Consider the following 12,021-nt stretch of genomic DNA (forward strand, 5'->3'; position numbering starts at 1 on the left):
GCTCATCTTTAAAATTTCATGTTCAATAACATAGGCGTGATGTTCTATCATGTTGTGAACTGAATCCTTGTACCCAACTTCAAAGATAGACTCATGCTGACATTTTGATGGGCAACTTGAATGATCCAAGTTTTTGTACCCAATCAGATGGATCAACTTGTTTACCTGATTAAAATCCATATATACCCTACGTTCTTAAATGAGGTCATATTGTGAGATTGAAGATTTTTTTTTGCTACATGGTTTTTTGAGAGTTTTGTAATGCTGTTTTGAATAATTAGCTGAGAGATCTTTATTCTTTTTTTCTTTTTTCATGGATGTAGCATACCATTGTGGTGTGTGAAGGACGTTTAAGTCTCCTTGTTGTTTTTGTTATATTTGTATTTCTAGTTGTGTTATGTTGGTATTCGTTTTAACATGTTTCTCTTCAAATCCAATATTTGTACTGTTAAAGAAAATATACTAGAAGATACATTTCTTCAGGACAGCTTATTTGAAAAAAAAATGGAATGAAGGTAGAGTGGATTCCGCAATCAATCAACTACTTTATATCTGGGTTGTTTGAGGAAAGTTGAGATGGATCTGGGACCTCCAGCCTTGAAATTAGGAACTAATTTTGGGGCTTGTTTTGAATTTCAACACGCAAAATCAAACCCAAGAACCTTATTAATGAATAAGTAATTTGCTTTTCCCCATGGACGTCGCCAGAGATGTTTCTGATCTTTTTACTTGGGAGAAGAAGATATATTTCAGAGACAGCTACACCAGTCAGGATGAGAGAGAAGTCCTCTTGGAAAATTGTAGAGGAATCAGATAAATCTTGAAGCTGAGGTCTTCGAGGGTACTGGGGAAGGGAAGGAATATTCCAGGGCCGCAAGAGTTCAACAGCTAAACTCCAAAGATTGAATAATAAACTAATGATGAAAGCGAAGGCTGTCTCTTAAACATCATTAGATTATGATTAAGGCTATTAAGAAAAATCAGCCCACAAGTTGACGATTGCTCATACTTCTAAAAATTCACTGCCTTTGTCAGTTGGTTCTATATTTTAATCTGTTTCATTTCTTAGATTTTTGGTATCATTAATTATAGTCTAATCCCTTGCATTAGTTTACATGTCTTGCTAAGAGCTGTAGGATCCAATGCCTGGAGGCATCCACCCACCTAACATGATTTAGATTATAAGGGGGTATTTTGATAAGTTATGATTTGATTATGTATTTGTAATGAAGGCAAAATTGATAATGGTTATGACTTAACTCCTTAGAAATAGTTAAAAAAGAAGAAGATATCTTACTCTCCTTGATTTAAATTATTATTGATGTCAGTGGGATGAAGAAAGTTTATTTACGTTCTCATGGTTTGATAAGAAATAGTCAAGTGGGTGACAGGTTCATTCAAATGTGAGGTTCAGATGGTCATGCTCACGGTCATGGTCAAATTTTAGACGAATTCTCCTTCATATATATATGTGTTTCTGAGCGTCGTTTTCCTTCGGATCATAGCTATACAAGAAGAAGAATACAAGAGGATATATTCATCTCACTTCACTCCAATTCTCCTGTTTTGTTTTTGTTAACTTGTTTTTTTTGTCTGTGATCGATGAGGCTGAAGAGTACTTTCTCATGGAATTCAATTCATTACGTCGAGTTGTATGTCAGGAATAGTATTCCAAGTGTCTGGCTGAGAGGCTGTAGGTTCAGAAAATCTTTTCTTTTTTTCAAGTGTTCCATTTTCTTGTAGTGTTAAGCTTTGGGTTCTTGCTGTTTCACTGTTCTTAATTTAAGTGACCCTTTATCCAAGTTAATCTAAGGGTCCCTGGAGACATAAAACTACGATCTGAAACTGGTCTCAGCAAGAATAGATTAATCTTTGATTTGAAACATGTTAAGAACCAAGATTTGAGTGCACTATTTACAGTAAGGTTTGGCTTTAAGTGTGAAAGTGGCAAGAATATCTTGATATTGTCAAATTTAAGAGAGCTTACTGGACTCTCTCTCTCTGGAGTCTTGCTTGGAATGAATTTCAGTAGAATTTTACTCTCTCATAGGGCTATTGTCCTCAAATGTTCCTGTAGAATGTTATTATATAAAACTTCAGGGCAGTAAACAAAACGAAAAGCAAAACAAATTATGGGATAATCATTCCAAATGGAAAGAAATGGAGACTCGCTTTCTTCCGACCTCATCATATGTGTCATCATGCACCTTTGAGCTCTGGTCCCCCTGCTCTCTCCCTCCCTCCCTTGCTCCTTTCCAACTTTAACTTTTCACCGCCTCCCACATAGATTAATCATATTCTAATCAAACCAAAAGCATGTATTAAGACTGCAAGCCCACACGAAAATCAAGGTGATGGGGGAGAGAGAGAGAGAGAGAGAGAGAGAGAGTCCTCCGTTTATCAGCTCAAGTTAATTAGCATTTAAGCCATAACCAAGGTACGTTTGCTGTTGGGTTTTGCTCTTGATCTCATTTTTATCACTATCTTCGCTGATTTTAATTATTTCTTTGATTTCTTGAATATTTACTCCAAAAGAAAGGAAGTTTTGAGATTTTAGAGAAGATGATGGCAGGAGAAGCAATCTCACATGGTTTCCTTGCACAGAAGTCAACAACAACTGCAGGATCCAATCCTCCTCCAATTAAGAAGAAGCGAAGCCTACCAGGAACACCAGGCAATCTTCTTTTTCTTGATCTTGCTTTTATTGCTGTTATATATATCTCTGTGTTTCTACCCTTTTGTAAGTCTGAGAGATCCATGGCATCATCATCATTTTATTAAGTTCCTGATGATATATTATTTGACTTCCTGCATATGGGTGTTAAATATATATAGATCCTGAAGCTGAGGTCATAGCCCTTTCACCAAAGACTTTAATGGCCACCAACAGATTCTTGTGTGAGATATGTGGAAAGGGTTTTCAAAGAGATCAAAATCTTCAACTTCATCGACGGGGACATAACCTTCCTTGGAAACTCAGGCAAAGGACCAGCAAAGAACCAAGGAAGCGAGTCTATGTATGTCCAGAGAAGAACTGTGTTCATAACCACCCTTCAAGGGCTCTAGGTGATCTCACTGGTATAAAGAAACACTTCTGTCGGAAACATGGAGAGAAGAAGTGGAAGTGTGAAAAGTGCTCCAAACGATATGCTGTGCAGTCAGATTGGAAAGCTCATTCCAAAACCTGTGGCACTAGAGAGTACAGATGTGACTGCGGGACTTTATTTTCACGGTAATTATGGCTATGTTTTCAATGATCATGTCATCCGTGTATTGAAACATAATAATTAAAACTACCTCCCATGCTAAGTTATTGTTAGGGTTCAGGTTTTTTCAAAGTATTATACTCTTGAGTATCTCGCTTGGAATACTAGATAGTCTCTTCAGCTAGTATTTTCAGAATGTCAATGATACACTCTCATCAGGCCAATTAGAGCATGGATTGTAAAACAATCTGATGACTTATATTAAAACATAAATTGGGTATAACTTAAATACCTCAACACTTATGAATACTTGGATAAGTTTTGTAGTCTCTTTCTTAAACCTGTTCATATGTCTTGGATTTGAGATGCAAGTTTTATTTAGCCAAAATCTATGATTGATTATTGTTAGTCTTGTTGTTGCTGTTGTAAAAATTGCAGCTTTTAGTATTTTAAGATCATTATCTGTGAGATTCTGAACCTTTTGTTTTTCTAATTTTGCACATGCAGGCGAGATAGCTTCATAACCCACAGGGCCTTCTGTGATGCCTTAGCAGAGGAAACAAGAAGAGTGACTGCCGCATCAAACATTATCAATGCAACTAATTTCAATCACCATCTTATGGGCACTTCATTAGGACCCAACACGGCACAAAGTTTCTCTTCTATTTTCAAGCCACTTCCGAGCAATGAGGAGACAATTAATCAGCACAGGCCAGGCCTTGCCATGTGGATGATGGGCCAAGGATCCCAAGAAAGCAAAGCATTAAGTAATAATCTCCCTCAATTACAGCAAATGGGTTCTGCAAATCCAGCATCAGTACTGTACACTGAGCCTTTTACTTCATATCCAAATCCTCCTCAATCAGATCAGTATCAACTGAACTGGCCTTATGGTATTAAGCTCTCGACTGTGGCAACAAATGCTGGTGATCTGACAAGCACATCACTACCATCAAGAACCATTAAAGAAGTTGAAAGCCCTCAACTTGTTAGTGCTCCATCACTGTACAGCAATCAGCATCAACATCAACATCAACAACTACACGCAGCAAACATGTCTGCGACAGCTTTGTTACAAAAAGCTGCCCAAATAGGTGCAACTTCAACTGACCCGAACTTTTTTGGCACCTATGGAGTTAAGTACAGCAACACTCAAGTTGAAGATGAAAACAAATACAGAGGTCTATTGTTTGATCCAAACCCAACACACAGTGAGAAGAGAACCGATTTAGATAGCTCGGTGAACAATTTATCCACTTTGAACCAGTTGCAGATGTACCCCAGTAAACAAGCTAACAATCAGAAGGATGATACTGGAGGGGAAACTAGGGATTTCTTAGGGGTTGGTGTTCAAACCATCTGCCCCTCATCAATCAATGGGTGGATCTGAGAACTAGATGGTTTCATCAATGGCAAGCTAGCTTGTCACCCCAAAAGCAAAGTTATGACTAAGTGGGGTAGAAAGGGTGAAGAGGTGGAGGAAGATTTTATAATTGGAACTTCTTCCTTTGTGAAAAAGTTGGTATGGGTGCTTAAGAAATCCCTGGAGATCCATGCATATTCAGTTGGATCCTGAAAGCTGCTCAATTTAAAAATGTTAACTTTTGTCTAGAGAAAAGAGGTGAGGGTGGTGGGGGCATGGCAATTATGAGACCCTTTTGAGGTCCATTATTGAGCTCCTTCTTTTCTCATGGTTGTAGTCTTTTCAATCTGAGCCTATATATAAGTTAATAAGAGTGTATCCACGTTTAAAAGCTGGAATCTGAGGATCATAGTACAGATATAAATTGATTCGATAATGAAAATATCATATCTCCTATCCTATTATATTCGTAAAAATTTAAATAATATTCTATCGATTTTTGGATTGATTGTTAGGTTCATATTGTTATTTTTTTTTAAATAAATTTTCTTAAATTTCTTCACTATTGAAATGGGATACCTAGGTTATGAAGGTTGGGCTGGGCTCACCAAGGCCCGTGGACTGCGGTCAATGAATCACACGTTAGGCCCAGTTTTGCCCACGAGGGATTACCCAAGTTGATTCGTATATGATCCCAGCTGTCTGCTGAGAGCCTGAGATCGCTCACTTTCTCTGTTGCTTCATCCTCTCGATTTTCTCAGCTGCTTTCTTCCCCCAGACTCAATTCATTCAACCCAGGTGTATTGAAGAACTCCATGTTTGTATCTGAAGAATTCTAGCCGTTTTCTTTAATTCGTACTGGCGGGAGATTGTGGCGCTGACTAATCTTCAAATGAGAATATACAATACCTATCCTTACAAGACAAACATACATGTTTCGCCATACTTGCCTCCGAAGTCTTGCTTGGGAAGAAAGAATGTCAGACTCGAAACCCATTTAGAAAATATCCAAAACTCTCAATACATAGATTATAACCCTAATGACATACCATCACTCCTATCCAATTCATGCATGTCGGCTCTATTTTGCTTCTTTCATTGGCCACCTTTTAAATCCCTCCTCCCTATAAAATACGTATCACTCAATTCTCATTGTTAGAGTACGAGTTGCACACATGGATTCCTCAACAACCGAATCTGTAATTTGAGTTTAAATTTAAATTCGGAGTCATCAAGAAAACTCAAGACAAGAAAATGATAATGATAATGATAATGATAAGAATTGTTGAAGGTCAATTTGGGTGGAGAGGGTGTAGATTATAGTTCAGGTGGTTAAGATTAGACAAAACAAACAATTTGATAAGTATAGAGACTCCACCTAGGGAACATGTGTACCTCCAGTCTATGAATTCTGGAGAGTTTTGATTTGATTGCTCTTATATGTGATGTGAGATAAGAAATAGGTAAGTATAGACTACATATGAATCCAGTTGCATACAACACACATGCGGGTCTATACATTCTCACACATACTTGTGTCCATATCTATCTCTTTCTTGTACGAATGAATGGTATAATTGTATATTTGATGTGGTGGTATTCTCCTATGCTTAAGGGCCTACTTGGTTACATGTCATGAATCCAGAGATTTCACAATCCAGAGATTTCAAATTTCTCTGGATTCATGAATGTGAGATTTATACTTGTTTGATTGTGAAAATCCATGAATTTATGAAATCTAGAGATTTATATTTTTATACTAAAAATGTGAATATGTAGATTTATGGGTAGAAGGTGAAAATAAGATATTTCACCCCTATTACAAAAGCACTAAACATTTGCGCATTCACAAAAATCACAACGACCAAGCTGTTTTTTATAATGAAATTTCCACAAATTCAGGTTAACCAAATAGTTAATTTTATGAATTATGACTCCATAGATTTCAAATCTCCCGATATTAACAAGCCTAAATAAAAACTTATGTTATCAAGGTTGGGCTGGGCTGGGCTGACCAAGGCCCGTGGACCGCGTTCAATGTGTGACACATTGGGCCCAGTTTTGCCCACGAGGGATTACCCAAGTTGATTCGTCTACGATCACCGCTGAGCTCGCTCGCTCGCTTTCTCTTTGCTTCATCGTTTCGGTTTTCTCTGTCGCTTTCTTCCGCCCAAACTGCAATTCAACTCAGAGAAAGAAGCTTGAGAATGAAATTCACCGACTCGCCGGTGATCGAGCTTCCGGTGCGCGATGCCGTCCTCTCTATTCAGCAAGACAATGGTTCCATGCACGTCGGCACCTCCGTCTGGCCTTGCTCTCTTGTCCTAGTCAAATTCGTCGAGCGCTGGTCGCTATCCAACGACTCGTCTCCGACCACGCCAAACCCTTACATCCAGCTCCTCAACTTTTCCGGCAAGCGAGGCGTCGAGCTTGGCACCGGCTGCGGCCCCGCCGGCATGGGACTCTCCTTACTGGGTCTTGAGATCGTCCTCACTGACATAGCTCCAGTCATGCCGGCCCTCAAACGCAACCTCAAAAGGAATAAACCCACGCTTGGAAAAACCCTTAAGACCGCTCAGCTCTACTGGAATAACCGTGACCAGATTGAGTCCTTAAAGCCTCCTTTCGATTTCGTCGTCGCGGCAGATGTTGTTTATATCGAAGAGTCCGTCCCCCAACTTATTTCTGCCATGGAGTCTCTTGTTTCGGATTCTGGCGTTATTCTGCTTGGATACCAAGTGAGGTCTCCAGAAGCTCACCGCTTGTTCTGGGAGCTCAGTGAGAAAGCTTTCAAGATCGACAAGGTCCCTCATGAGCATCTGCATCCGGAGTACGCTTACGAGGAGGCGGCGGTGTATATAATGAGGAAGAAGTGACCAAAATAAGAAAAAATTTCTTGATTGTCTCAGGTACAACTTCATGTAATACTAAGCCTGAATTCTGAATGCTGGTTTCCTTCAATCTTCACGAATTTACATTGTTTATGTATAAACCCAAGAATACACCTACCGTAGTGCACATCAGAAACTGTGAGATAACTGGAATTTTTCTACATTATCTTCAATGTAGTTTTTTCTGTTGCATAAGCGTAACGAATCTTTTTCGATGTTACTAAGTTGCTCCACGATACTGTTACTTCTTGATTTCCTTTCTTTCTTATATTGAACCTTTCCACCATGAGGGGATAGAGTAGGAACTCAATTAAGACAGCTGATCAGCTTCTGCCTAAAATATAGAACTGAAAATTCACTAGAATAAGGGGAGTTCTGATTTCTCATTTTGTCGTTGGCTAAGTCTTTGTCTCTACTTGGCCTTAGAATGCCCTTACAATGTGCTACAACAACTTGGTGCTTTCAAGAGGGATGCTACCTTGTACTCATTACTTCAGATCTTCAACTAACAGGTGAGGAATTTCCTAAAGTTTGTGATTGGCACTATTTTGGTTCATCACCATTTTAACATGATCTTTCCAAACTTGGAGGTCTGCAAATAGTACAATAAGAGCTAATTCAGTGGATGTTAACGAATAGAAAATAATTCTCGTGCCTTATATGATTATCAAATAAATGGTTTATTCATGACATGCATGAAAACATTCTACAGAGATTGATGTTGTCCTAGACTGGGAATGATCCAGACCAGAGATAGTAACCAGGATATGCTGGTAATTCGGTTAGGTCAAGTTTGGGTCAAAACTGGCATCAAGGTTTGATAGAACCCAGGGATTAATGGTACGGTTAGGTTTATTTGATAAACAAATGAAGGTTTGTTGTTGCATGGATGGCGGAATGTTGCTGAATTTGAAGAAACAACAAATTAGTGTTCCATTTATGGTTTTCTGAAAAGAGAATATTGGGGGAGTCTAGGGTTTATTACAGGAATTCAGTGCAGGGGTTTAGGCCAAGTTTTCCTATTGCAGAGAGGTTGTTCGATCCAAACTAGGGAGCTTCCTATAATGCCTGGCTAGGTCCAGGTGGATTTAGAATTCCTGGGAAGAATCTGAGCTGGGGTTTGCTATGGTCAAACCGATGATTGGGGCTGCAAATTTGATTGAATGCTCCTAGGTTGCAATTTAGTCTTTAATCCAAAATTGGGGATTCTTGGATGATTGGGATGGCCTGGAAAGAATTAGTGTTGAGTGACATTGAGGAAACCAAAGGGAAGGGAAGACTTAGGGTTTATGTTAGAGGCTTAGAAGATGAAGAGGAGGTTTGGAGGTGATTCAACTTACCGTTGATTGAAGAATGACAAATCAAAGAGCAAATTCCCACAGTTGAAACAGGTTGCCTGCTTGTTTGTTCTTGAATAAGATGATGAAATGGAATGAAGATCAACGACAGAACCACTGGGATGTATTTATTGGGTTGACATCAATTCTATGAAGGGGAGCCACGAGGTGAAAATTAGTAAGGAAACACTTATATTTCACCAAGAACATGGCTTCATGTAGGTCCTGCCTCAAATATTTGATATGCTGATAGACCAGGCTGAGATAATGGACGTGACCATGAAAATTGGACATCCTGTGATCAACTGCTCAGTCAGATGGTCAATGGCTTTCCTGTTGAGTGCTGGCTTCTGAGTTCTGAGCCTTCCCTGTAGTTGTAGTTGGCCTATGCGCCCTTATTAGAATAGGCAAAAAAACTTGTACATGGCTAAAGATCCTATGCCCAAAGATTTTCCCCATTACGTGGTTCTTGTTTAAGATAAGCATCAGTGGAAAAGGTGACTGCAAATTTTCTCTCTTATCACTTTTAGCCTCCAATTGCAATAGAGATGAGTTATCTCCTCCTGAAGAGTATCAAAACTGAGCACATCAATGAGTGCTGCAATCACGGAAGAGGTCATTAGTTTTTCATTATTTTGATGACTGTGAATCCCCTTTTGGACAAAAATATTATGTTCACTGTGTGTGAATTTGCATCTTATTTGGCCAATTCTGATTAGGTTTGGGCACCAAATCACTAGGCAAAATGGTTTTTCTTTGGTGTGTAATCCGTAAGAGCAATGTTGGTTATTTGCCCTCTCTGAGGGCGGCATGCAACGTATAAAAATCAAAGAAATGGCTTTGCCCTTTGACTCACCCTTAGCTAAATAATATGATTGTATGATCAGGTGGTGTATGCTGTAAGCTGGACTAACGCTCTATGTAGATAGATGGATGTAGATACAGGGTATTGATGAATTTCACCAAACATAACAGTGATATGGTCGGAATGGATTTGACCATGATGATGAGAGGAGATTTGTGTCAGCAACATGAGACTAAAGTGGTCTGTATTAGAAGCATATGATTGGGATAGACTTGAACTTGATGAGGGATATCATTCCATCAACATTAGATCAGAGTGGTCTGCACCAGCAGCACAATAGTGGAATCTAGTTGACTCGATCATGAACAGGGTTAGCAATTACTGCAAATTCTAACGAGTAATTACATTTCAACTGTGTTATTTTGTTGATAAAAATTCTTTGAAAAGATTAGCAAAACTTGGATTTTCTTCAGGTGCAAGCATTTATGCATGATCTGTGAGTAGGTTCAATTAGCAGTTTTTAATAAATTAGTTACAGAAGTAAGAATTGGCTTGCTGAGTGGACCAGGTATTTAACACTTTCCCAGGTCTTCAACCAGACATTTATCCAGCATCCCTGAAGAACATCATGGCCTTATCCATTAGAGTCAGTTTCTCTCTGCTAAAGGGGAAGACATTTGACGTTCTAGACATTTGTCTAGATAGCGACTCCTATTCCTGATGACTTCCCAGTCTGAGCCGAATGCAGAAGGAGATCCCTTAGGTTTAGGTTGATCTTCCTATGTTGTATGAATACTCCTCCCCAAACACACACACTCTCTCTCCTCCAGCTTTTTCACTTATTCTGCCTTACATTTAGTTGAGAACTTCATTTTTTCTTAAAATTTCTTCTAAATCATTCATTTACTTTTAGCTTTCACCTTTCCTAAACAAAATTCTCTTTGCTGTTTATGGATCCCCTGCTTTGAATTTCACATGAAGGTTTATATGATGTTTCAACAAAAAAAGGTTTATAAGATGAGAAATTTCAAGGATCCAAGAAGCGTCCTGATGTGTATTTTAATTATTGTTTGATCATTAATTGTTGTAGATTGACATCCAGTTCCTTATGATATTGCTGACTTAGATGCATATAAATTCATTCTTCTATACTTCTGAGTTATCTATGTATTTGTCACAGTATATTGTTTATTTTCTCTGTAGAAATTTAATTTTCTCTACGATGCTCCACGATGAATGGAGGATCTCCTTCAAAGTTTGATGATATTGAGACTAGTATTTTGAGTATGGTGGGGAAAACATTTTCGACTTTTGTATAGTGAGGGAGAGTGATAATGACCCTAAATGGGTGTGTAACCCTATTATACTACTGGATGAAAATGTTCTTATATGTCCTGTTGTTTTTGTTTATTTTCCAGATTATTTCTCTGTGGTCAAACTTATGATTTACTACCCCGCTTACCCTCATAAATCGTTTTCGTCGAAGTCCCAAGCTAACTAGTTTGATGCTGCAAACCCTGCAGAGGTTGATTCATAATTGGGCTAGGTCATTGTTTCATCATTTCTTTGCTAGCTTCTCTGTGAGTTCTCTTAGATGAAAAACTCCATCGAAATATTTGTTCTGGTGAAGAAGGATTGTGCAATTCTTCTAAGTCTACAATAGAAGCCTTCTGCAAATGGTTTTACAGATGTTCCGTTTGAGTATATTAACTCTCATACGCACTTCTATTATTTACAATGACTAGCACCAAATTTTGCTTGTTCGTGTGGACAGGGCAGACTGATCGATAGGTGTAAGATAGATCAATAATGAGGCCACTGCCCAATGGCCAATGGTGGTTGTCAAGGATGTATACAACCTCTATCCTATTTAACCGTTTGTAACATTCAAAAACGTTTGAAAATTTTATAAATACGGTCACTCCTATCAACAAAGGGTGATAATACAGTCCAGTGAAATGAAATTCGTTTTCTGTCTGGGGAATTTAGAAATCTTGTTTTTGTATTTTTTATTGTCATTTTTTCGTCTCTTATTCGCTTACCCAAGTTATTCATGTGAACACTAATATAAAATTCTTGAAAAGTATGTTTATAACACATTATTTATTAAATATGAACATTATTTTTTGTATGTTTCAGAGTAAAAGGAGTTTCTCCCTAAAAAAAACAACAAACAACACCTTCAAATTATATATAAAATTTACCTTGAAGATGTACTAAAATAATTGAGATGCGCGTTAGCTTGTTTGGATGAACCTCAGATTTTAAGGGAAAAAAAAAAGTAATCAACATGAAAATGCATAGCTCAAAAGTATTTCCATCACAAGGTGATGAATGGGATTTGAGAGTGAATAATTATGAGGGAATTACTTGATTGAGGATGACTATGACTATGCTCACTCCAAAGGTGCTAGCAACG

At 38.2% G+C, this 12,021-nt stretch overlaps 2 protein-coding genes across 3 annotated transcripts; both read left to right on the plus strand.

The window, feature by feature from the left end:
• Positions 1-2,345: 2,345 nt before the first annotated feature.
• On the plus strand, positions 2,346-4,897 carry LOC149025589 (zinc finger protein MAGPIE-like). The gene is made up of 4 exons (XM_089145789.1): positions 2,346-2,437; positions 2,536-2,674; positions 2,836-3,232; positions 3,714-4,897. The coding sequence occupies exons 2-4, from the start codon at positions 2,563-2,565 to the stop codon at positions 4,594-4,596; spliced, it is 1,392 nt and encodes a 463-aa protein (XP_089001915.1). The 5' UTR covers positions 2,346-2,437; positions 2,536-2,562; the 3' UTR covers positions 4,597-4,897.
• Positions 4,898-6,685: 1,788 nt separating this feature from the next.
• LOC149025590 (S-adenosyl-L-methionine-dependent methyltransferases superfamily protein) lies at positions 6,686-11,567 on the plus strand. 2 transcript variants are annotated; one of them, XM_089145792.1, is made up of 2 exons: positions 6,686-7,478; positions 11,377-11,567. In XM_089145792.1, the coding sequence occupies exon 1, from the start codon at positions 6,777-6,779 to the stop codon at positions 7,443-7,445; it is 669 nt and encodes a 222-aa protein (XP_089001918.1). In that variant the 5' UTR covers positions 6,686-6,776; the 3' UTR covers positions 7,446-7,478; positions 11,377-11,567. The 2 variants fall into 2 exon arrangements, with proteins under 2 accessions (XP_089001918.1, XP_089001917.1); XM_089145791.1 differs by lacking the exon at positions 11,377-11,567 and adding an exon at positions 10,806-11,348.
• Positions 11,568-12,021: the final 454 nt, after the last annotated feature.

Source organism: Hakea prostrata, chromosome 2 (genome assembly GCF_041222555.1).
Source record: "Hakea prostrata isolate BN-2017 chromosome 2, UWA_Hpros_2, whole genome shotgun sequence".
In the NCBI taxonomy this organism is placed as follows: Eukaryota; Viridiplantae; Streptophyta; class Magnoliopsida; order Proteales; family Proteaceae; genus Hakea; species Hakea prostrata.